Below are 26,211 nucleotides of genomic sequence, written 5' to 3' on the forward strand. Positions count from 1 at the left end.
AAGTTAAGTGTGGTGAGTATAAATGGGGGCTTTTGTTTGTTGTTTTCTCTGTTTTTAGATAAAGATAAAATGTTAGTTAAATTATCTGCATGCTGGATTTCTTGTCTCTACGACAAGAGACATATTCTATATGGAAATCAATACCTGAGTTGTGGGGGGGGCATTAAAAATGCGCTTTTATCCGATGACATTTGTAAACACGTGACTTTGCGATAGGTAAATCTCACCATCTCTTATACACAGGTGAATCAGTTCACTGGCGTGGCACCCTTGGTGACGTTACCTCCCGATTTGTACAGCTTTCTATCCGCGCGCACATACTAAGCCAATCAGAGCCCGAAAAAGGTGGGTCGGAAAGTGAAGGGGCGGAGTTTTGGCGTCGCCATAGTGGGATGCGCATTATTGAGACGAATAGCCACAGTCAGGTAGTGGACAAAGGTGCGCGCCTTGTGCGTATGCGCGGACTCAGTGTACACGGTGTGAGTGTGAGCCGCAGGGGAGTGTCGCTCATCTCTGTCAATCACGGACTCACTGTTATCGCCCCTGTTTTCCTCCGAGTTAAAGTGGCGTTAGTGTGAGAAACGCCTGATTTTCTACTGTCACCTGTTTCCATCCTCGTCTCGCTGATCACCTGTTGAGCTGATTCTGCACCAAGGTATGCCTCTTTCCACAAGTCCATCCAATTCATGTTTTTTTAAAAATTTTATTATTATTATTTTGCTGCAAAGTTGTAGGTTTTCTGTTAAACTTTCTCGTCCGTCCTGAAATTCCCGACTTTGTGCTTTAAAAGGGCAAAACTAAGACAAAACCAGCGCTAGTGAGACGTTGTAGGAGTTTCAGCGGTATTTTGCGGCGTAAAATAGAGAAACCAGATGTGGATGGCACAATTTAGAATTTCTGTTCACGAAAGTGTCTTAAAGAGTGTCTTGAATCTGTGCCAGTTCTGTTGTTGCGCATTGTGTTGCAGGAGCTCTGAATAAAACGTGCGGTTATTCCTCAACTAGCGCAAATTCCAATGCGCAATCAATGGGACCTGGGTTATTTAAATGAAGACAATTAACTCGGGCGATGATATGATGTAGCCATGCAGCTGAATTGACATGAAGGCGAAGTTTCCAACCAACACGTGCTGCAGCTGCTGTAATGGCGTTGCAGCATCTCCGTAAAAAACATTTCCTTTTGAGGACATTTCTGTTTTGAGTGAAAGATGCTGTTCAGCATCTGGCTCCTCTTCTGCTGTCACACTTGATGGGATTAAAGCTACAGGGCGCCTTCCTGCTCGCACTCCCTGAACCCCCCGTTCACTCTACTTCTGCACAGAACCGCTCCTATTTAACCGCAGCAGCAGCGACAACAACGCTTCTTCGGCTGACAGAGACGAGAGGCTGGAAAGATGCTTCTTTAATTATTCATCACCCACCCTGTTGGGGAGAAACTCAAGTGACGAACTTCCAAATAAAATTAATAAAACCATAATTAGTCCACAGTCTGACCAGCCTGAAGAGGGAGCTGCAACAGTCGGTTTGTGCCGCAGACATCCGCTGCTTCCAAATGAGCCAACGTGACCGTCGTCTTCTAGAACTTTTTATTGCCCAACCAGACCCAAGCAAGAAGTACACTTAAAACCATTTTGTGGGAGGGATGTCACTTTTAGAGTGTCGCCTTGGCAACAATAAAGAAAGGAAATAAAGGAAATCTGAATCTGAATGTCAAGTGGTCAAATATTGGCGTTTTCTACTTGCGTGACTTTTAAACCCGTGACGGGTTAAATGCGGAGGGCAGTGCAGGTTTTCAGCTTCCAAGAATCCGACATTATTGAGTTTCCCTCCATGTTTGGGGCCTTCGGTTTCATCTTAGCGACTAAGAAGTTGGCCTGTTGAGGTGGTAGCTGACACGGTGACAGAGGAATGTTCTATTTCTTCTCCTTGTCTTCACCGCTCAGGCTTGTTTGCAGCTCCGTCTTCACGGCCGCCATCGATCCTACTTTTCCGTCAGATGTCAAACCTCACACTCGATCAATGGTGCTGACATCAAATTTTCCACTCTTCTGGAACACATGTTTGTGCTTTACTCTTGAGAAAGCATTGGACATTGTCCATCTTCTACTTCAGGTATTTCTTTACCTGTGAGTTCTTCTTTTAATGATGCGTGACTTTCGATTTGGCTGCTCATTCTCTCTTTCTCTGATTCTTCTCGGTAATTACCTCTTCATTTGGAGATGTTTCATATTGATGACTTACTGGCTTTTCAAAATGCTCCAGAAAGCATTTAAACTGCTTCAGAATCCTGGAACATCTCCACTTCTTTGCTTTTTCACACATTTTCTCAATGTTTTTATAAAATTTCTAAGCTGCTGCTAATTATTTCCGACCTCGAAAAATTGGTCTTTTATTTTATGGTAATGAAGGGACTCAAATACCTCCCTTTTTTAAATCCTATTTTGATAACTTGAATTGCGAATTTATTGATAGGTGACACGGGTGACACAATCAGATGTTTTGCTGGATAGTTCTTCAACCACAGGACCTTCAGCTTCACAGCTCTTAGTATTTTTAAACCCCGTTGCCATGGTAATTTACGAAGTGTTTTTATAGCAAAGGCTGGTTTTAACTCCAAACTTTGGCTCATGGAGCCCAAAAAAAAGTGACAGAGATTTCTAAATCAAATTCTTCTTTGCGATCTGTGATTTTACATGTGAGTTGTCTTCCCGTGGGCGAACAAGTCCATTTGCTCATCATTTCCATGGGACACAGACGATTCCCGATTCTAGGATGCTGCTAATCACTTCCAACCTTGAAAATTGGTCTATTATTTTGTGATAATTAAGGGAGTCGAATACTTAAATTTTGAGATCTCGCGGGACCTGATTACAATCTTTAATATTTATCGCTTCAATCTGCCAATAAATTTCAGTTCATCGGTTTGTCGAGATACATCCGGGGAATCAACGTCCGGAGGGGAAGTACTCAAATGTTTTTGCAGAGACAGAAATGGGTTGAAGACGTTGCTGTCAACATTATCACTCCTAGATGACTCCAACGGTCACACACTTTTGAACTGAAGCATCATGACAACTCTGACTGGTCGGGGTGTTTTTCACCCTGATATAAATAAGCGCCTTCATTCAACATTATAGATCTCCATGGTAACAGGGCTGTAGCAGTTTATGCGAATGATAACTATCCACTTCTATCGGGCTCAGGGTGGTGCAGGAGTAAATGGCCTGGGATCAATTTTGGCGTATGATTATTGATGTGTACTGATGTGTAAACGGTGCGATCACAGATCACAGTTACGATCAGCTCAAACGCTAAAGCCTATTGTCATTATTATTTCTAATAAAAATTAACTATTATTGTTAAAACATTGCAGCATTTTAAAAACTTCCTTCATTCAGATCTTTCACAGGAATTTCAACCATGTCGCAGACAGCAATTAAAGAGATTTAAAACCAAACTTAGTCCTGGATATACTTTTTCGTACTTTCACAGTTAACATAATTCGCATGTGTACACACCCTTTTGCTAGCTTTGTCCGGTAAATGGTATGTCTCAGCTTGTCTCAGATTGTTTGTGTGTGTGGGTGTGTGTGTAAGTGTGTTGTATGCATGTGTGTGTGTGTGTCCTTTTCTTGATTCTCTTGTTCTCTTTGCTGTTTTTATCCTTTGTGAGGCATTTTGTGCTACCTAGTGTATGAAAAGTGCCATATAAATAAAGATTGAATTGAATTGAATTGAATGTACTGTTGACATTTATCTCTAAAGATTCACTAAAATCTGTTGAATCCGAGGAAAAGGTCATTTCACAACCCCACTCGAAGGCATCACAGTTGGATCAGTCTGGTCAAATGAAATGATCCAAGCACCCTCATCATGGCGTGGCTGTAAATATGTGATTATCCTGTTATGCAAAGTGCATAGATGCAATCTAGGTTGTGATTGGAGAGGAAACTGACAGGGCATCTGTGCGGCTCCACGCGTTTGAGACTATCATTTGTGTCGGTAGATCCTGTTGGTCGATGGTGCGTTGTCTCTGATCAGCAGAACCGTCGGCGCCATGAAATTCGGCACACATTTAAAAATAAAAGGCTGGTCCAGCTGCACAGAGAGACTCTTTATAAGCCAGTGGAGCTGCTGGTGCCTTGAGCAACAGTTCCTTGATTTGCTGGCTTCCCTCTCAGGGGGGCAACAGATCGCCGCACCTTTAACAAGAGAGTCAACCTCAGGGGGCCAAAGATTACAGTTACAGCTCTCTGTACAAACATCTGACAGTCCTACAGCATCATCTGACGGATATCTGCTGTCATGAAATTTGATAATGTAAATATTTATCTGACAGGAACATTGGGTCATTAGAACCAGATCGAGGTTATGAAAGAAACCAGCTAACTGTAAAAAAAACAACCCATCATTTTCAGCACCTCCGCGGATGTTAAAGTCAGTCACAACATTTTATCTGTTCTGAATGCTAAATCGGACAAAACCTCAGACAGCAGCTCAGCAGGGGGTCGATGCGCAACCCCGAGTGTCTTCTCTGTCCTCCAGCTCAGACGGCTGATGCCAGGGCTCCGTCTGTCGCACAAGCTGTGAACATGCCTGGCTTTTCTGAGGTGAGATATCAAGTGTTATAAGCAAGGCCGCCTGCTACCTGATCCTGGTGCACCCCCAGATTAACTTTGGGGGGGTCTAATCCATCCTAAGGTGGTATCCTAAGGTGATACAGAAAGTCTGTATGCGGACCACTGAAAGAGCTCCGTAAGGAAAAGGTCCAGAACTAAAGCCTGCAGCTGAAAATGGTGATTAAAGAGGTGAATGAGCTCAGAACATGGGCAGGTGCAGAGAAGCAGGAAACGGAGCGGTGCTTTATTCACTGTCGGCCTATTCTCAGCAGAACGCCATCTGCATCAATTAGCTCAACTTTCTCAATTTTATCATAAACATGTTAAATAATTTGCACGATAATCAGTTTCAGGTTCAATTTGCAAGGTTGATTTACATGTTATTTTGATTCCGTTTAATGGATTTAATTGAACTCTGGGGACTTCTACCGATTAACTGTGGATTTTCCAGGCACTTCTGTTTTTACATGAAACGTTCACAGGTGAGTTTGGTTTCACTGTAGAACTGCAAAAACTAGAGATGGCAGGATTCATGACGAACTGCTCCACTGTAAGAAACGTGAGTGTGCTGCTGGTATTGTGAGGGCCATGTATTTGTAGACCTGTTAAAGCTTAAATACAATGACGTGTTTCCATGGCATGAAAGTATTTTCATGGACAGTCAGCGTGGAGCCATAAGCTGGCTCTGGATATGATGAATCAGAGGTAAACAGGGTGTACGAGGGCTCAAATGGGAGCAAATGTGCTGGGTAGTTGTGATTGCAGGGTCATTTTTTATAGAACTCACAACCTTTGCTCTGAGCATCCTCAGGCTGCCAGCCCAAAAGCACGCAAAGCTCACACATTTACAAGTTCATTAAAGTGTTGAGCTTTCCCCCCAGAGAGCTGTCAATCTGTCTCTTCAATACAGCGTCAGGCAGACGAGCACTGGCTGCTGATTTCAATTAACTTTCAAGCAAGCCTTCCGGGATGTAGAACAAATCAGACGCTTTTGGTTTATGTTAATCTGGGGGGCGGAGTGTGCGTGACATGGCAAAAACAACAGAGTGTCCCTCTCAAGGAGGTGGAGGGGCCATTAACTATTTGTGCCTTCAGCTGTTTAAACATGAAGATTTCTTTTTATTAAAGCTCTGTGATGGTTAATTGTTTTTTTTTCCATCACACATACCAAAAGAAGTTCCCCCCTCCCCCTTTCCAGGGCCATGGGGGAGGGGGGTCGCGAAATGTTGCCCTCTCAGGCTGTCAGAGAATGAGTGGTTGACAATAATGGGAAAAAAAAGACACAAAAAGATAATTTCAAGACACACCATCGGCGTGACTTCTTGTTGCTCCCTTACGTCCTTGACTGATGGGTTTGTCCTGTTGTGAAAGAGCTCGGCTAAGTGTCAATCACGTTTTAGCAAGCAGGCGCACGTGTGCGGAGATGAATGACAGAATGCAAAAAAAAAGCCTGAAAGGTTCTTTCTCCTGAGAACACAATAATAGCCGAGAGCACCTCGCTCTCTGACAGTGCGCCAGTTTCCTCTCATGGCGTTGGATTTGCTGCAGGTGTCAGATGCTCTCCAGGCAGTGACACTTAAAATAACCACGGGAAATGCCCTAAATTAAAAAAGCACCACAAATGGCATCAAACCCTTAAAGTGAAGTTTGTCCGCTCACCTGTAGGGGAAGCAGCCTCGTTGGACTTAAATAGAGGACTGATTATTTCTGATGTGGAATCATTTAGTCGCTGCTGATTACCCTGCAAACGCATGCTGCAGATGTGGAATAGAACAAACATTGTGAACAAATGTCTCATCTCCAGCAGTTTAATGTTGGAGGTTGAATAGGGCTTGTGGGGCCTAAGAAACACCAGAACATTTGAAACAAGCAGATATCGAGTGGTCAAAGAGCAGGACAGCCTCATCCTGGCCCAAACCCGGTTTCCTCATGGCGTTAATTTACTGTCATGGGCAGCGGAGGTTCGTCACCTTTAGACTCATGTCAAACCAAGCAGAACGTGTGCTTTTTACTTTTAACGAAGCCTCTCAACACCAGTGTCCTGATAATGAATGTGAATGGTGCCGATGAGCAGATGGTAGCCATGTGTGTATGTGTGTGTGTTTCCATATTTATTTCCCCCTTTGATCTTTGATCTGATCATCACTTCAGATTCGCAGCATAAAACTGTGTCGCTTCCGTTTTGCGAACATCACATTTGCTGCGTTGATCCTGAAGCTACTCGAGCTCCTGCTGCCAAGTGATGCTGCTACCTGATTGCACGGGCAAATTATAAAAATCTATTTTCATCAAACGTCTACCTGTATTGATAGATGACGCTGATAACGACAAGGACCCGCTGTGAGGGAAGTGCATGGAGGCATTGGTCAAAGAACCTGCACAATTACCAGCTGTGGTATAAAATGATGATACAAAGGACAGAAAAATGAGCTTGTGTGTGGTGTTCCAGAGGAATGTCACCTTCCTCAGTCTGACAGATTGCCATGATTCTGAATGCAAACTGATCTTTTAATGAATCTGATTTTAGTCCAAAGTGAGCCGTGCATTGGCGGCTGCTGGCACGACTATAAAGTGCTGCATTAAAGAATTCCAGCTTCTTTCTCTCTCTCTGCTAATTGGTCTCCTGGATGCTGTGCGCTGTCCAGGTTGTAATTTGCCGTTTAACCTCTGTTAGGGGATTGATTTTACCCAGAATTCAGCGTGCATCACATAGTTTATATCTGTGTATAATAATAATTTTTCCAGGAAATTCTCATTACAGGCTCGCTTGGAGAATGGAGGGAGTAGAAGCCAGCGAGGGGTTAGAAGGGCTGGAGTTGGAGGGGTCCACCACCACAGGAACTGTTAACATCAGCACAGATGCGGGTGCAATCAACATCACCTTCTATCCTTATTACCAGCACTCCGTGTACGTGGCGGCCAGCTTTGTGCTGGCCTATTTTTCAATCTTCCTGCTGTGCATGGTGGGGAACATCCTGGTGTGCCTCATCGTGGTGGAGAACCGGCACATGCGGACGGTCATCAACCTCTTCATCCTCAATCTGGCCGTCAGTGACCTCCTGGTGGGCATCTTTTGCATCCCCACAACACTGGTGGACAACCTCATCACAGGTCAGTGCTCGTGTCATTGAGGTTTGGCCTCAGTACCATCATCCTGCAGCAGAGACGAGCGTTAGAGAGGATCATTTCCTCATTGTGTGGCAGGTGTCCTGCTGTCAGCCGGAGTGGAAACTCCATCTTGTTCTCATCTCCTCCTTTAATGCACCCGTCTTTCCCCCTGGTTATGAACATAGTCAGTATAAAGGGAAGCAGATGCAGGTAACCATTTTCACCACCACTGGGACAGAATGGAGTCACTGATCAAAAATATCCCAAAGCTTTTTGAGAGAGAGGATCGTTTTGATCCTCACTCCCGTTACTATAGCAACAAAAAGACGCATTACTTCTAACCCCACCTGAAAGGCGAGGGTGACGCACAGCCACAGCCTATGGTTTCAGTTCAATTGCAGACAGCGCACGAGAAACCGCATTAGGAAACTAGAACCATCTTTAATGTGTTCTGACAGTGGTGAAAGCTTTTCTTTGTGAGACACAAAATGATCACATTTTGCCGCCTTTTTTCCCAGGTTGGCCCTTCTCCAAAATTGTGTGCAAGATGAGCGGCTTTGTGCAGGGAGTGTCCGTTTCTGCGTCCGTGTTCACCTTGGTCGCCATTGCTGTCGAGCGGTAAGCGGTTGGAAAGCTATGTGATGGATCATTCAGAGTATTTTAACTAGGGAATGACTTCTGCCATGTTGACATGTACTTTGGAGAGCATGAAATGGTGTAAGTGGTCTTCTTTGTTAATTCTATTGCAGGTTTCGCTGTATAGTGTACCCGCTTCATCCCAAACCCACCATATGTGTTGCCCAGGCAGCTATCTTGTTGATTTGGGTGCTCGCTGTGGCGATCATGTGTCCGGCCGCACTGGCACTCACTGTGGAGCAGATCCCTAATCACTACATAATATACAACGATGACCTCAACCACACGTTACCCATCTACTCCTGCTATGAGAACTTTGCCAACCCACGCATGACGAAGGTCTACACAGTGGTTCTGTTCGTGCACATCTACCTGGTGCCCCTCACCGTCATCACAATCATGTACGTAAGCATTGGGGTCAAGCTGTGCTCCTCTGTGCTCGCCAACAGGGAGCCACCGGTGGCCGACGGTACGGTTGAAGTCAGGGTAAGGCGGGGCGGACAGCCAATGATATCCAGGAAAAAGCTCATGGTGATAAAGATGCTCATCCTGGTGGCTTTGCTCTTCATGCTGTCCTGGCTGCCACTCTGGACCTTGATGATGATGGCGGACTACGCGGGTTTGGACAGTGACCAGGTGGATCTTCTGACCAGCTACATCTTTCCCTTCGCCCACTGGCTGGCCTTTGCTAATTCCAGCATTAATCCCATAATCTACGGCTACTACAATGAGAACTTTAAGAGGGGCTTCCAGGCGGTGTGCAAGTCCAGGCCCCTCTGCTGCCTCCTCCAGTGCCACCACTGTGAGAGGATGACACGTTGGGGCAAGAGGGATCGATCCATGGAGGAGCCTCATCAAATGGATGGCACCAGCGCTCGCAACCACATTGACCTCAGGGTGAGAAATCGAGTACACAACTCTGCCAGACTGAAGGATGCAGAAGAGGTGAAGAGACATGCGAGGGCGGCGGTCCGACCGCAGAGGGAAAATTTTGATCAGACCATCGAGATGGCGATCCTCCATAACAAAGACCATCACAGCCAGGACTCAAATCGGGTCAGTTCTCTGGAAGCGTCGGTCTATAAAGCGTGGGAGAAGTGAGGCCAGAATCAGCTGATTGGTGTTATAGCGCATCTCCCTACCTTTGTTCTAGTTATTAGCTGGAATCATTTTTGTTGCCCCTTCTGCCACCCAGGCCAGCTGAACACAGACCACGCAGCAGTGACTTTAAAAGAGAGCTGGTGGAAGGAAACGCCTGTGATATGTGCAGTGTCTGGGAGCGTGTTGGCTGTTTGCCATTAGCACTGGAACAGACCTTCTTGTACAATATGTAAAGTAAATCCAGCCAGTTTACAAAAGAAAATCCCACCTGCAAGAAACCTCACTAATGTACCGTAAATATTTCCTTGAAAGTCACAGGAAACTGGATCTGCTGCTCGGAAGTCCTGACGGATTCAGGTGGGTACAGTATTCAACATTTAACCCTGCATGTAGCACATTCCGTATTATGCAACATATTCCCCATTACCGTACTTTTTACAGTGGTATTAACATTGTGAACTGTTTTGGCCAACTATTAGATAATCAGCCATTGGAATATGATGCCAGAGGGACATTAATTTCCTTGCTAGAAAACCTTTGATTGTTTTAACTGTATAAAGTGTCAACACGTTATTCACCCCCTCTGTTTTGCCTACCTCTTTCCTTCACTGTGAATGGGAACAGAGATTACTTAGATGGATGTCTAATTAATCAACTGCAGTGCCTACTTAGCACACTTAATGACTTATTGGCACTCTGTGTTTTAATGTTGTTATTATCTCCCTCTCCCTGGGCTACCTGCAACTCCTCCGCTGAAAGGCTCAGAATAATATTCCATTGCAATAGCAGCAAAGTTATATTGTAGATTTTCCTGTAAAGTGATGATTTGATTCATGTGTAATTCGCTCTGTCTCTCTTCTCCTGCGGGTCTCAGTACATTTATTCCTAGTTGATTTTGAGTCCTTGATGACTGAATTGCTCAAAAAAAAACCTCTGGACTTTTCTGTATGGAACATTTCATTGCAGCAAAATTAATGAGTGAAAATGTAATATATATATATATATATATGTGTGTGTGTGTGTGTGTATATACACACAGCGTTTGTGTTACTCTCATTTCCTGCACACTTGCATGTTGTAACCTTGTACAAAAGTGTTTGACAAACGCAGATAAATGGACGATGAGCTTTACACCGGGCTATAAATTGATGCCATTTGTCTGCCTCTGTACTTGTTTCCTTGGTGGCTTGTGCTTCTCGGTGTGTCGGTGGTTGTATCGTACACGTCTGTCACGGTGTGTATCAACGTCTGTGTTTCTATTTCTTTTGATGGATGCTAAGTAAAGATTCAAACTGACACATTTTGTGCCCATGTCATCATTAAGTGAGTGTCGTGGATGAGAGAAATCCACACTGTCCAAGGTTTTGTTCCATTGTTTCACTTCACACATGCAAATCAACACAACATCCAGTAGCCTCGGCAAATTACGTTTTAACCTTCTCGTGGAATCGGTTTGATCCTCCTGTAAAGTGTCTTTGAAATTTTCCATGAAGGGAAAAAGCTGGTCACTGCTGCAAGTCTGAGGGCACAGCATCAGAATGGGTTTATTTTTTACATAGGGGAACCTAAAATGAAGAGTTTGAGCGCCATTTATGGATCTTATTGTTGAGTTCACCCTCTTTTGCCTCTCCGCTGGTAAACCTCCATTTGAGATGGGGAGAAAAATCAATTACCAGGGATAATAATGCTTATTGAAAGGGCAGTCACGGTCACATTTGATTTTGATAAAACCAGAAGAATTTTCATCAGAGTTGTCATTTTCTCATCCAGATCTAAAGAGCTTCAGAAATGTCAGGATTACTGGATAATAAACCAAATGGTTGTTGCTGATGATGTGAAAGACATTTGAGTTAAAAAAAAAACACCTAAATAATACATTTTGCTGATCCCCTTACTGCATTGATAAACTAACTGCACAGACACAGATAAAGAGGTCACACAAATATTTATTATTTTAAATATGTTGATACAATTTTCAATTAAGAATGAGTACTTCAGCTCAAATGATTTCATTAAAATGTTTACATTTAAAACACACACAAACACAAAAAGAGTTGGGCAATGATCTCCACTCCCTAAACTGTTTTTAAAATGGACATGATATAGTGACTCGTTATAAAACCGGTCCACATTACTGACCCATTGTGTGAGATTAGACGTGTAGATGAGCTGATTGCATTTTCCATGTTACTCAAAACCCACCATTGTTGGCTGAAGGTCAACGCTTGTCTTGTCAGCTACTAGTGTATTTCAGGGCCGAGTCTGTTGAACATTGTGTACCGATGGAGCCGTTAGTGGAATATGCCATACGGTTTCAGTTTATTGTGCTTAATGCAGCATCTCTGACTACCAAGAGACAGAGACACAAAGAAAGTTTTCTCAATTTAGTGGCTTTATCTACACAACCTGTTTTAAGTTCAATTTATATTTAAAATGCCACAACTACTGTCCTTCTGTAAGTCTAAGACTCAATGTTCAACCATTAAAACGTGCAGTAACAGTAACTCTCCAGAGTCAAACAAAATCAATCTACAATCTGCTTCCAAATAATTCTAAAAAAAATGAGTTCAAGATGTTTCTACTGGTGAGCTGGTGTGTTTGAGCAGCTCATTGCTCTTCCTCCCTCCTCAACCTGCAGGCCACGGCCGTGATCAGGGCAGCGCCCTTCCCGCTGCCATCCTCCGACTTGTGGAACGTCACCTGGCACTGCGGCGCCAAATCCTGCAAAGTCTCCTGCATTATCCTAGAGAAACTGGAGGGAGAAATGAAAAAGAAGGGCAGTTACGAGCAGCTAAAGTGGAAGAAACCTCAAAATTCTTGTACAGCTGTGAAAATTTAAAAAAGAAAACCAAAGAAAACCCCACAAACATTGACCTTCAAAAGGAATGTTGGTCGTGACGAACTGTTATCTCACAGGTAGCACCCACATTATCACGTCGGAGTTTCAGCGGGTAATTATCTCCTGTATTACTCCTGTACTGGCGTCTCTTCATTGGCTGCCCACTAAATTTAGAATGATTTTTAAAAATTCTTCTTCTGACCTACCAGGTCCTCAGAGGCCTAGCTCCATCCTACCTGGAGGAGCTAGTGATACCTTACCAGCCCAATAGACCGCTCCGCTGTCAGAATGCTGGTCTACTTGTGGTTCCCAGAGTTTCTAGGAGTAGAATGGGGGGCCGAGCATTTAGCTACCAGGCCCCCCTGCTATGGAACCAGCTCCCTGTCCAGGTACGGGAGGCTGACTCCATCTCTACTTTTAGGATCGGACTTAAAACCTACCTCTTTGAAAAAGCTTATTATCACTAATTCTGTAGTCACAGTTACTATCATAGACAGACAGATTATCATACTCTCCTCTCCTCTCCTCTCCTCTCCTCTCCTCTCCTCTCCTCTCCTCTCCTCTCCTCTCTCCTCTCCTCTCTCCTCTCCAAGTAGACCAACGTTGTTATTTCTTGTGTAGTTTTTCTGCCTCCCCCTCCATCCCCCCATATTCATCTACAGGTATTGCCGCCTTCAGAGCTTTAATCAGAAAACAATAAACCCATATTTCATCTTACTGGGGGTGTGTTTTGTAAAGGGTGCCGTCCACTCCCACGGTGACAGAAAGCTGATTCAAATTGCGGTTCTCTCGCATCTTATCCACCACGGCCGCTAAACCGGCGCCGCAGAGCTGAGCTGCACGCCGGGACACGACGCCGCACACCTCCTTTACCAGCACGCTGTCGTCACAGGTGGAGTTTGTCAGGCCCAAGTGCTGCAGAATGGCTCGGACCTGCCGCATGGCCAGGCGGTCACTGTGATACCGCGGCGGAAGGTCAGACACGAGCAACAAACAGGAAATGTGAGAGAAGAGTAAACAAATCATGATTAAAATCAAAATGATTGCAAACAAGGAAAAAATAGATAGGAAGCCATTGAGAAACTCCCCAAGAGTCACTTTCTGGATTTACTGATGAAACACTTCATCATTTGATGCTGAAGGTAGTGGCCATGACAATCAAGCTGTCTGTGGGCAGTGACGAGGGCTGGAGTCCAACATTCTGACATTTAAGAGTTCATATAATGAGCAGAAGGAAATGCGTCTAACTGTGACAATCACTGTTATAATTCTTATCTGAATTATACTTTCAATATAGGTTTCCTTATTTTTCACAGATGTAAATTATTACCAACAAAACAAAAGGAAACATCAATAAAAGACATCCTTGGTGACTGATGAACAACAGATACAATGTTTCAGTTTTATTGTACACACTGAAAGGGTTACGCTGAAACCTGAGACCTGTTCTTTTTTTTTTTCCCCTTTCTTTCAGTCAGACAATGTGAACTGACAATGTGTATTTTTAGCAGGTGTTGGGAAGAGCAAAAGCCAAATGATGGGATGAAAAAGTGAGATGAAAAGTCATCACCTCATATAACAGGTGGAGAAATAACCTTTGAGTGAAGGAAGACGTTTTCAGCGGTCGGCGACATACTTTCAGAGGTGTCCTGGGGTCACGCAGTGAATGCAACTACAGTATATTTCAATGGCTTCCACACAATTACGTGAATAAGTCACATACTTGATAATCACCTTTCGATCTGTGACAGGAACTTTGTGGCAAAGATGCCGTGCATCTTGAGTCTCTCAGAGACTTTCCCTCTGAACAGCAGGCCTCTGTCAGTGAAATGCATCAGGATGTTTCTCACGATCTCCCCCAGGTACATGCCGCTGACCATCTTCTCATATCTGAAAGAGTGAAAAGGGCCCACAAAGTGACTATAGATGACCCACATCTACGGGGAGACTTATCCAAAGTCCTGGAAACTACCCTGCTGTTACCTCTGTTTCCCAGGGTTGGTGGATGATTCATCTACAAAGGCATCGAACTGTGTGCAGAAGTCATCTAGTTCACCGGCGTCTCCAAACGCCCCCCACTCCATGTTCACACACATACGGCCTTCGTCGCCATCCACAAGGTCGATATTCTGTACCTCCTCCATGTAGCAGGCGTTGGTCCCTGTGCCTGAGAAGGACAATAAGGTTCTAATGGAAAATCATTTATCTACACAAAACACCCCCCAGTCATGTCTCTGCAGCACTATTTGTCCCATGCGCAATGTCAAACCCCATTATAACAAAGACAACAATTGAAAAGTACAGAAAGAAATTGGGGGCGGTGTGGTGGTTAGCACTGTTGCCTCACAGCAAGAAGGCCCCGGGTTCAATTCCCGGTTGGGATTGAGGGGACTTTCTGTGTGGAGTTTGCATGTTCTCCCTGTGCCTGCGTGGGTTTTCTCCGGGTACTCCGGCTTCCTCCCACAGTCCAAAGACATGCATGATTGGGGATTAGGCTAATTGGAAACTCTAAAATTGCCCGTAGGTGTGAGTGTGAGAGAGAATGGTTGTTCGTCTATATGTGTCTGCGATTGACTGGCGTCCAGTCCAGGGTGTACCCTGCCTCCGCCCATTGTGCTGGGATAGGCTCCAGTCCCCCCCGCGACCCTCAGTGGAGGAACAAGCGGTAGAAAGTGAGTAAGTGAGTGAGAAAGAAATTGGAGGAGAGAATAATTGATGCTTTCATTTCTACAGCATAAAAAATCCAAGTAATTTACAGATCTCTGCGTCCTTCATAGCTGCTGCTGCTGCTGCTACAGCAGGTTCACAGCATGAGGCTGTAAACAGAATATACCTTTTAGGAATTGGAAACACACTAAATTGACATTTATAGCAGGAGTAAAGCAGCAAAGAAGCTCTCAGCCTGGAACCAAAACCTCGCCAGAGTATGTCCTTATTTCCTCCTATATTTAAATTGATGTACATTTTTCCAGATGGACTCCCGATTCACAGCCTCCAGCTCTCACTAACACTGGATCCAGAATTAGAAGAAAACATCTTGCCTGCAGAGAGGAAGATGGGGAGGAGACAGACTTACCTACGATGAGTCCCACCTCACATCGGGGGTCCTCATAACCGCAAGTCATCATGGTTCCGACTGTGTCGTTCACCACAGCCACAAAGTTCAAATCAAATTCCTGGAAGAAGTGATGACAATCATTCACAAATGTCACTGCTTTTCAAATGCAAATGAATGACTTTCATTTTTGAAACAGATGTTTAAGTTATTTTATAGCACTGCAATTCAGCTATTCATTTGTAAATATGATAGATAGAGATAGAGACATAGAGACATAGGCTGTGTCCGAAACCACACACTCGTTCCCTATTCACTACTCACTACATGGGGGACATGGATTGAGTGAACTACGTAGCGCACTCAATTCAAAATTAGCTTTCGGACACTACGGCGCACGTAAAATGACGTAATGTTGTCGCATAATAATAACGAATCGTTCCCCGGGAAAAGTGGCCAGGTCCATTTAATTATTTTAACCCATCCAAAACATACCCAAACACATTCAGCGGTCGTTTCTTTGTAAATGCAATATTTTACCCTATTATAATCTTTATATAATAATAATAGATTAAAATATTAATGTCAATAACAATAACATAACACTTCCTTATTATCTCAAATAATTAGTGTCCGGTGACATTTCCGGTGACGTAATCTAATAAGATGCTTATAGTCGCGTATACATAAATAAAGGCAAAAAACATATTTAAAATGGAGGCAGCAATGTTCCACTAAAGTGAAAGAATTTTACGCTCTAGTAAGATATGTAAAACAAATAGCATATAATAATAATAATAATAACATAATATTACATACATTTGTACGTCATTACTGCTCGTTTACCCGCCATCGACAGATTACCACGTGATACCGTAAAGGCTGATGGGATATATTACCGAGTTCGGGTGCATCGGTTGTACACTACTTTTCGCAGTGCATTGTGGAATACATTGAGTGCACTTGCGATGCTCACTAAGAATTCGGACACTATTTCAAAATGGCGTCCACACGATTGAGTGCACTATGTAGGGTATAGGGGGTGGTTTCGGACACAGCCATACAGTATATACACAGACAGACAGACAGATGCCCCTTTTTACTGTTTCTTGGAAAATGAATCACAACCTGACCAATGTCCAGTTAAGACTGGGCATCAGTCAAAGGATCCTTTCTTCACGCTAAATATGACATCAATCAATCTTTATTTATATAGCGTCTTATACAACATATGTACTGACCTTCCTGCGACACACAGCCTCTTTCAGCAACATAGTAATGTCTTGACCCTCGCAGCCGCTGGCTTTAAAACCCTTCGTCCACTTCAGTAATATTCCCTGTGGGGAACCAAAATGAAAACAATTATAGGACAAATAACCGTCACCTTCCTAACCTTAGCACACACCGTATCCTTGGAAGTGAATAACATCAGCAAGGATAGTCCTTCATCTAAAGTCATATCAGTTTATCTTGCAACACAAATTTGGTATTGAAAGTAATACTTCCATTTTTAAGAAACAAACTATTTGTTCCCCTATTAAACTTTGCACAAAAAATAAAGAATTTTGTGTTTTTTAGATTATTACTTTGTTGTAACACTGCTTCTTGGCAATCATCTCATACCACTGGAACGCCTGCTGATTTTTAATTCAATGATGGAATTATTCATTATTCATTCATCATAAACAGATGTAAAAAACCTCAAAACTAGAAACAAACAGCTTAAAAGCCAGTTTCCAGGCTCAGGCAGAGGGAATAGAGAGATGATGGAGAAGACAGATCTGAGGGCACGGGCCGGGCTGGGATGTGAAGAAGAGCGGGCAGGTATGGATGGACGACCTTGTGGATGTCCAGGCACTAGAGCTGCTGAAGGATGAGGGTGATGCAGTGGGAGAAAAGAAGGGGATTTGGTCATGATGCAAGCAGCAGTTAGAGTTTGGGAGTTGATGAGACTGTGGTCCAGAGTGGAGGTAGGCAGCGTCTTGATTTGTGACTGAAACAAAAGCAGTGTCAAGGATGACACCCAAGCCTGACCTGAGGGAAATGGGAGACTGTGGAACTCTCAATCAGGAAGTGAGAAATGAGGTGCGTAATCAGGTTTGTTGGCGAGATAGAGCTGGTTGTCATCCAGGAAGACCAGGGGCTCCAGGACAGAGCCCTTTGGCACACCCATCGTATTTAAATGTGGAGTGGTCAGATTTAAATGTGTGGCCTCTGAGATTTGATCGGAACTAGTTGAGGGGGATGCGGGTGATACCAATAGAGCAGAGTCTATTGAGGTGGATGGGGTGTGAAATGATGTGAAAGGTCGCATTACGGTCAGGAAGATACGGATGAAGAGTTCAGAGCAGTGAAGAAATGGTTGGCTGTTGTTATTGGAGCGGTCTCAGCATTGTGATGTGGAGAGAACCCAGACTGCAAAGGTTCATCTAGGCCATTGTGGCTTAAATAGGTGAGTAATAGAGAGGCAACTGGGACATTTAAAAAATTACCAGGAAGAGACAGCTGCATTTTTGAAAATGGATGGAACGCCAAGTAAGTGAGGACAGAATGGTGGCGTTTTGACAGGGAGGAATAAGAACGTGGGGGAGGGTCGAGCTGGCATGTGGAGGACTTCAAAGATTTCAGAGGCTTCGCAGGGTGTGAAACTGGAAACATGCTGATGGAGTGAGAGGGGATTGGGCTGGGGAGACGGATTGAATGTGAGCATAACTGCTGGGGAATGTGCTGGATTTCGATTGGAATTCTTTGCCAACGCGCTAATGTGCAAGTAAAAAAAACACATCTGTAATATTGAAATAAATATGAAATATATCCCCAAACATAAAATGTTATGGTAAACAGTACCTGGTCTAGTCTGCTTTGATGACAGGGGAATGAGAAAGTGAATCCCAGAGGCAAAGATGCTCCACTCATGCCCATGAACTCCAGGAAGTCAGCAATGCAATCAACTATATGGTCAAAAAGCTGTGAATGATAAAACTCAATCAGACTAAAAATACTTAAATGTGTTCTTTTTTTCCAACAGTACCGGTACTTATAAGGCTCAAGTACCAATACAATATCCATATAAGTGAATGGATTTGCACGTAGTGGCTCCAGACAGATCCTCTCTCCTCATCCTTTCTATTTGATTTTTGATCGAATTTGCTTTTTTTTTTTCTAGAGCCCGAGCACTGAAGGAGGAGGAGGGAAACCAGAAGAACAAAAAAGGAGGACAACAACCCAGCAAGAGGACCACTATCTGGTCCTTGCTGCTCAAAGGAGCAGGCGAGTCCCACAGAATGACCTTTACTGTGCTACTTGTGTGCATGAGCAGACAAACAATTCCAAACATGATTTAAGTGTTAATTTTAAAAAAAATATATACATATCTAATTCAACTTCAAATATGACATGATCATATTGTGATCATCACACATCTTTTTTTCTTTTCGTTATGTGCTGCCGTGTTTTACCTCCTTTCCTGTGCCCTGCATGGTCTCCTGCGGGATATTGTAGATCTTCTGGTGCAGGGTCTCATTTCGTTTTTTTCCATTCTGTATTTGCGCCAGCAACACGCGGAATTTGGAGCCTCCAAGGTCCACAACTAAGAAGTCACCTTGCTCTGATAAATAAGAGAAAAAGCAGAATCTGGTGTTTCTATTTCAAAACAAAATTTAACATAATCTGTGTGAACTGCTTCTTTAAAGTCACCTGTTCCGTTTGGGGTGGATATGACATAGGTGGGAAGCATCTTGACACTCGCTTCCTCATGAGTTTGCTTCGACAGGCCCTGCAACATCCTCTCCCTCATGCGACTCTTCACTTCCAGCAGCTGTTGACGACTCAAACGCAAAGTGTTGAGGACGGCCTGACGCTCCGCTTGTTGAGCAGCATATCGGTACGCCACTGCTGTTACCATGGCAGCACCTTTCCCACTACCACACTGGGACGTCAAAAAACGAACATCACTGTCTGGCATGAGTTGCCGGACCATCTTGTGCAGCCTCCGAGAAAACCTAAGAAAAGTAAAAGCAATTATTAAGTCAGCATTGTGAGTTTTCTCTTAATTAAACAGATGGGAAATGTTCAGAAACACATCTGGTTTACATCCTGTTATTGCCTGATCTACTTCGGTTCAATAGAATAACAAAGGGAAAAACCAAATCTTTGAAAACTCCTTAGAAAACTAGAACTTTAGCTCAAGGGAACATCCGTTTATCTTGATTACATTTGAAATCTTTTTACACCTTGATTGGAGTCTGCCTGTAGTGAATGCTCCTTAACAAATTCAGGCCAATTTTCACACGATTTTGTTGCCGCGGACAAATTTCCAGTGTTGGGTCCGAATTTGATCTTCGGGAGTGACAAAGAGACATGTAGCGCAACTGAAGAGCGGCGATTTCACATCCCCGTAGAAAAGTGTAGCACGTAAGATCTTTTTCTTTTTTTCCAGCTTAATCTGACATCTTCTATGACATGAACCACGAGGTGTACATGTGCATTAACTTCCTTCGAGCTCCCTATGAAGTGTAGACGGGCCATACATGCCTCGTGAGGCCAGGGCTGGTTCACAAAGATTTCTTTTTCTTTTAAAAAAAATAAAAAAATATAAAAATTGCGTCATCTGATGCTGGCTCAAAGGATTGTAATTTGGAAAGACACAGACCTGTCTAGATAAGGTCTCACAGTGAACAATAGGATAGCGTGGATTGTATCGGGGCACAGACTGTAAAGACATATGAAGACTGTCTTTACAGGTGTTACAGAGCACTTACTCTTGGTGATTCTTGTAAACAGATCCATCTGCGCCAATGGTGGTCCGCAGCTTCTCAGCTGCCTTGTTATCACGGATCTGCCGCAGAACTGCTACAAGCGTGGCAGCACACAAGTGTGCAGAACGTGTCGAGACAATCTGGCACACCCTTCGGACAGCGAGGCAGTCCTCGCTTGTGGGGTTGAGGTTAAGTCCACGGAGCACCTTTTCAGCACTTGCCAGACCTTCCTCATCACTGCCAACAGACCAGTTTATGCTCACCGACTACCTTTCAGACTGCAAATAAAACCAGACAGAGACGCTTACTTGTCGTTGTCAATGGTATAGATGTAACTGGTCTTAACGCTCCCAGTCGTGAGGAGTCCCACAGTAGTCTTGCCCTTGAACAGCAGCTGCTCTTTGGTCATTTTCACCAGGATGACACGCACAAGTTCTCCCATGTACATGCCGCTGACCATTTTCTCAAACCTGACATGTAAATGTGAAAAGAATTTTCATTAAATCTACATTAAGGAAAACTAGTAACTAACATGAATGTTAGACCTTTATATGGCATGGAGTGTGGTTATGTAGTCACTCACAGTTGATTTCCAGGGTTTAAAGAGCCTGCATCAATTTCTCTGTCAAAGTCAGTGCGATGGTCCTCCAGGGTACCATCGTCTCCAAAGGCTCCCCACTCAGTATTGATACACATCCGCCCTTCATCACCGTCCAGCACCTCAATGTTCCTCATCTGCTCCATGTAACAGGCGTTAGTCCCAGTTCCTGACAGAAATAAAAAGAGCCAGAATGATCAGATCATCAGTCACGTTTTAAATTAAAATAAAATATCCAACAGTTTGCCCACCCCTTGGCCAAACACGACCACTGAAAAAACAACCTGTGGGTCTAACTAAGCAAATCTTACAGTTGCATAATTACTGTAGTAACCCTCATTCCATCTCTCCCATCTTCAATACATGATCTGGAGAAGGAATGGAAAACAGACAGTGCAGAGTTTGTGGACAGAGGATACTACAATTAGTAAAATTTATTCTGCTCCCGTGATCACACAATAACCAGCCATTATAGAGCCATGATGTAAACGTCAGATGCACTGAATTACACAGTGTTCGGTCTCTACCTAGAAAATTCAGCTCTGCCACAGAAAATAGCTTACTAGCCCACCAACACAAATTGATCTAAATTGAATGTGTAAATAATAATTAAGACGAATGTAATCTAACTGTATTCACTCAGGCATTTCCAAATTACATACTATTATTTACATTGAAGACACAAAATAGAGAAGGCTCTGCTGCATTGTGGAAGACCCAATTAATAAGTAGAGTTCCATTTATTGTTGCTATAAAGACTGTGTACCATACATCATGTTCAGAAACATTTAGATTCTTGGCAAATGTACTCAGCTACCCTTCAAATGCTTTAGGATAAAGCAGCTTCAGACAACTTTGTGATGCAAGAAGAAAAAGGAAAAACCTGTAAAATGGCTTGACAGAGGAAGTGCACCTTATTTCCTTCTGGTTGCCTTATGGCTGTAATCATGCACACCATGATAATCAGACACTGCACAAGGCTCTTAATGGCTAAATGGGTTGGAAAATTGTGCAACAAAGCTGCGTGCATCACAGCAACCTCAACACAGACAACACGACCATTTGTGTGGACTGAAGCACTCCCAACTGATCTCAGCCGCGAGTCATTACCTGGACATTTCTGAAACCAGAGTCAAGATCTAAAATTACCAACAGTTCCAGACTCACCCACAATGAGACCAATTTCACAGAGCTGATCATCGTAGCCACAGGTCATCATGGCTCCCACTGTGTCATTGATCACAGCCATGACATCAACATCAAAGTCCTGTCATGAAATTTGAATGTAAACACCATTAAACATGCAGATTCTGTCAGGTTTTCTTGTATTTTGAAAATATAACAATCAGTCAGGGGCATGAGGGTTGTCAGCACTTACTCCTCGTTTTTTGATAGCTGCCCTCAGAAGGCTGACCACATCTTTTCCCTCGACTCCATTTGACTTGAACGCTTTGGTCCAAGACAACAAAATACTCTGCAAAGTTGGGGCAGATTTGGTTTATTCTAACGGCAATGTTTGGATGAACTATTAAGACAGTATGACAAAGATTTAAAAGCATAAAAAAAGGCAAAGACGTTCTACAGTGAACAACGAACAACAAAGGACAATTAGGAAAAAGCTGGCTTACCTCATCCAGTTTGGTCTGCTGACAGGGAAAAGAGAAAGTGAAACCCAGTGGGAGTTTCTTCTCCTTCATGCCAATCTTCTCCATGAAATTTGCCAAACAGTCAGCAATGTGATCGAATAACTGCAGGGGGGAATAAAGAAAAAAAAAATCTATGTCCTTATTTGCTTTCAATTATTTTGACCACATGTTGTCATTGACTCTGTGAGCTAATATCTAAAACCCAGCAACCTAGTACGTGTAGTCAATACCTGTAAAACGGTACGTCAAACAGTGGGTGTGCTGCAGTTGCAGTGTAATGACATAACTGCAAAACATTGTTTTTATACCATTTACTGCGTAACTTGTGTTGCTCCAGTTGACTGTTCGTCAGTTGTAACGTCCATGAACATCTCTAATCATGAGACCCAGTGGGGATCAGCTCAAACTGTTCCCTCAGAATTTGTGTTTCAATATCAACTTAATTTTCGAACACACGATGGCGAGCCAGGACTGGTTTAGCTTCAGTCATGATGGGGGCATTGCAGCTGCCTTCTTTTGCCCCAGTCCCCATCAATTGTCAAGCTTAAGTGTGTTGGTCAGCATTAGAGAAAGACTGAGATCAATTAGCTGCGTGTTCTTACCTTCACCCCGTTGCCTTTCATGAGGTGTTCAGGAATTACATAAATCTGGTTTTCCATCTCGACCTTTTGCTCACCATCAGCCATTACTTTGACTAAGAGTACTCTGAAAGTAGATCCTCCCAAATCCAAGGCAAGGAATTCACCATGCTCTAAAAAATAAAAAGAAAACGTTGACCAGACTTTGTACCTCATTAAAAAAATCATGTTTCCAAATGTCAGCTGCTGGTATTTGACTGTTATTTTACTCTAAATGTCAACCAGCTTGAAGTAAACCCTTCGGCAAGAATGTCTTTCTATTGATAGTTAAAATGTTAGTCGGAAGCATTGCTTATTAAAGTGAAAATGACTAATTTAAAATATTTTGTGCCTAAAATCCAATGGTAACCACAACTGCTTTTCTCCTATACCAACCTGTCCTATCGGGCGTGGAGTGAACAAATGTGGGCAACATCTTGACAACAGCAGTGGGGTTGGTGTCTCTGCACAGGCCTTTGTCCATTTCTCGTCGGAATCTGTTCGATATCTCCATCAAATCTCCATAAGATAACTGAAAACGCTGTAGATATTTGTCCACCTACAGCCAAACAGGAATTGTAACCACAAACTGAAATGTATGTTTATTTGCCAAATCTTAAGACTTCCACCAATTCTTTCCAAGAAATTGTAGCACTGGGACATCGTTGATGACATAAATCAATGTTACACCTCTGCAGTGGGCTCCATTATTTCACTTTGTTTATTCCCAGCTGAACCCTTCATCCTGTCACTTACAAACAGGATGCCAACACTGGATTACGTAAGAAGCAATGATACCCAAGTGTAATGTGTTTTTTTATTAATACAAAAACCAGAAAAACCATGCCTAGTATACTGGGTTATCTAGTCAGTAGACAGCATATTAAAGGCATCACACCTGATATAAGGTTAACATATAAAATTTGGGATTTTTGGCAGAATGAGAGTGATTCAATGTATTCCTGTGATCACACACACAAAAAAATCTACTTTAGCTCCTTATGTTAACATATTTCAATCAATCAGTCTTTATTTATATCGTGTCTGTTACAATCAAGATTGTTCTAGGTGCTTTCCAGAATCCCAGGGCCTGACCCCCTAGGGGGACCCTCCTACTGATGGGGGGCTGGGTAGAGAGAGAGGAGAAGGGGGGGACAGGTAGAGGGGAGACTAGGCAGAGATCATAGAAATATATTAATTATAACAAAGTGCTGGTGTATTTAAAAGGTCAACGTTGATAGGAGAGGTCTGTTCTGTCGCAAAGAACTACCAAAGAGGTTTAGTTAGTTAGTTAGTTAGTTATAATTAGATAGATAGATAGATAGATAGATAGATAGATAGATAGATAGATAGATAGATAGATAGAAGACACACACTGATGTTTCATTTCAGCATGGAATGAACGTTATTGACGTCTCTGAACAGCCTGGTGATGACTGTCGATGCCGAGTTGACCTCAAGCTTGACCCCTACTTGTACTTTACAGAAGCAGAAGACTGTCCTGTCGTTCCAGAACTTTAGAACCGTGTTTTCCCACCAGTACTCACTTGCGCGTAGTCATCTTGAAGTTCGTCGCAGCAGTTAGCCAGCAGACTCGGGGACGACATCTTTAGCCCGGATGTGTCGACTCGCTCGTTTTTCTACCCAAAAACTTGACCGCTAAAAAAGGTTCGACTTCGAATAACGGGGTATAAAATCGGAAATGTCAACCTATCCCTCGGTTTCGCCGTAAGGTCAACACCAAGTGAATAAAAGCTCTTCTTAAAAAAAAAAAGCAAACAGAAACTTCCACTTCCTGGAGTTGAGGTTGTGACGTAACTCGGACGCCCAGGCGCTGATTGGCTGCCGGGAAGTTGCGTTTTCATGAGTTATAAAAGTTCTTTTAACATTTAATCTTCTTATTTTAATATTGCTGATATGCTGAGCGTCGGTGCTGTGTTTTGTTCAAATAGAGAATGAAGTAATAGATGGTATTCGGTATTGTTTGCGTTTATTTTTCCACCGAATTAAAAGATAGCGATATTTTCAGTGACCTGGTTGTAGAACAGAGAAGGCAAAGCAAAAACGCAGCGTTGACATACGTATAAGTGACATCCTCTTCTTACCTTATGAAAGGTTTGGCAACAAATTAGTGCAAGAAGATTGGCCTTTTCTGCTGGTTTTGAAATGATCAGTTAGATTGAGCTGCTCTTGATACATAACTATAGAGTAAGAAATGATAACAAAGGCTGAATGTAAAATGGAGTTCAGTCGACCAAAGCCAGATTTTTAGCTCTGAAGAGCGAAGGCATAGAAAAAAGGAAACAAAATAAAAATCATTGAGTTGGAAAAAAAATCAGTAAAGCAGTTCACAGAAAAATATTTATGGTACAAGATGGTCAAGAGACAAGAGTTGCAGGCCAAAATGTTGCAATGTAAAAAGAACTAGTGAGGTGTAAAAAAGTCAAACAGTTACAAGAACTGGCTGAGAAACCCAAAAGGTAGGAGAGAAGGCAGTGGGCAGTGCATGCCTTGAGTGAAACTCTAGACATGGCTGTGAGGAAAATAGATTAATGAAAGAAAAAAATGAGAAAGGCAACAATTCAGACAGCTTAACTTAAAAAAACAATGGGCCCGCTAATACCAGTGGAAATTGGTGCAAGGAGATTAAGAGAATCATCTGTGACTCTGCATTAATTCTGACTCTTTGCACTCCTGGATTTGGTGATAATCTGAGGTTCATGTATCTAGATCCATGAAAGCATGTGGGTGGACATGCGTTTACAGGGGTGTTTGGGCTGAAATCAGGGCTGATGCACTCAAGTCATTCACATGTTGTCCCCCTTCTGTTGTTTTGTCCTTGTGTTTGTTGTAAGGGTTCTGATCACTCTGGACCAAGTATGTCATTAAGTATGTGAAGTGGCTGCCTCCATCGTCACTGTAAGCCAATACTTTTGTTTTTCCTGTTTTAATACACTATCTTAAAAATAAATTAAAACAGGTATAAAAAAGTATTCTGTGATCAAGTGTAGCTTGATCACAGAATACGTTCCTCAGAGCAAAACGAATACCCGAATATGCGAGGGAGTTCTTAGCCATGTCTTATTTGGATTGTGCATATTTTTCATAAGTTAAAGCAGAAAAGGCCTCTGCCCTCGAGTCGGTACATTTCATAAGCATTCCTATTTCTTCTGCGACCAAAGGCAAAGGCTTTCATGTAAATGTACAATAAATGTCTCTCTCTCTCTCTCTCTCCAA

At 43.0% G+C, this 26,211-nt stretch overlaps 2 protein-coding genes across 3 annotated transcripts; one reads left to right on the forward strand and one right to left on the reverse strand.

Moving 5' to 3' along the window:
- The first annotated feature begins 465 nt into the window (after positions 1 to 465).
- On the forward strand, positions 466 to 10,406 carry npffr1l2 (neuropeptide FF receptor 1 like 2). Of its 2 annotated transcripts, XM_029828939.1 has the most exons (4): positions 466 to 655; positions 7,379 to 7,728; positions 8,244 to 8,343; positions 8,475 to 10,406. In XM_029828939.1, the coding sequence occupies exons 2-4, from the start codon at positions 7,392 to 7,394 to the stop codon at positions 9,460 to 9,462; spliced, it is 1,425 nt and encodes a 474-aa protein (XP_029684799.1). In that variant the 5' UTR covers positions 466 to 655; positions 7,379 to 7,391; the 3' UTR covers positions 9,463 to 10,406.
- A 982-nt stretch (positions 10,407 to 11,388) lies between these two features.
- Positions 11,389 to 24,789, reverse strand: hk2 (hexokinase 2). Its single transcript, XM_003974558.3, has 18 exons — positions 24,522 to 24,789; positions 23,371 to 23,533; positions 22,960 to 23,108; positions 22,340 to 22,459; positions 22,090 to 22,185; positions 21,879 to 21,978; positions 20,697 to 20,880; positions 20,422 to 20,583; positions 20,117 to 20,350; positions 19,053 to 19,357; positions 18,815 to 18,963; positions 18,204 to 18,323; positions 16,598 to 16,693; positions 15,378 to 15,477; positions 14,285 to 14,468; positions 14,036 to 14,191; positions 13,020 to 13,256; positions 11,389 to 12,214 (listed from the first exon to the last, which is right to left on the reverse strand). The coding sequence occupies exons 1-18, from the start codon at positions 24,579 to 24,581 to the stop codon at positions 12,070 to 12,072; spliced, it is 2,760 nt and encodes a 919-aa protein (XP_003974607.2). The 5' UTR covers positions 24,582 to 24,789; the 3' UTR covers positions 11,389 to 12,069.
- Between the last annotated feature and the right edge of the window lie 1,422 nt (positions 24,790 to 26,211).

Source organism: Takifugu rubripes, chromosome 21 (genome assembly GCF_901000725.2).
Source record: "Takifugu rubripes chromosome 21, fTakRub1.2, whole genome shotgun sequence".
Classification (NCBI taxonomy): domain Eukaryota; kingdom Metazoa; phylum Chordata; class Actinopteri; order Tetraodontiformes; family Tetraodontidae; genus Takifugu; species Takifugu rubripes.

What these genes read in the sequence shown, in the direction of transcription:
- npffr1l2 (XM_029828939.1), top strand. Translation starts at nt 7,392, where the DNA reads ATGGAGGGAGTAGAAGCCAGCGAGGGGTTAGAAGGGCTGGAGTTGGAG. An exon ending in GGTGGACAACCTCATCACAG is followed by an intron (nt 7,729 to 8,243) that starts GTCAGTGCTCGT and finishes CTTTTTTCCCAG; the next exon opens with GTTGGCCCTTCTCCAAAATT. An exon ending in GTCGCCATTGCTGTCGAGCG is followed by an intron (nt 8,344 to 8,474) that starts GTAAGCGGTTGG and finishes ATTCTATTGCAG; the next exon opens with GTTTCGCTGTATAGTGTACC.
- hk2 (XM_003974558.3), bottom strand. Translation starts at nt 24,581, where the DNA reads ATGTCGTCCCCGAGTCTGCTGGCTAACTGCTGCGACGAACTTCAAGAT. An exon ending in CAGCTATCAAAAAACGAGGA is followed by an intron (nt 21,979 to 22,089) that starts GTAAGTGCTGAC and finishes ATTTCATGACAG; the next exon opens with GACTTTGATGTTGATGTCAT. An exon ending in TTAAACCCTGGAAATCAACT is followed by an intron (nt 20,584 to 20,696) that starts GTGAGTGACTAC and finishes TTTACATGTCAG; the next exon opens with GTTTGAGAAAATGGTCAGCG.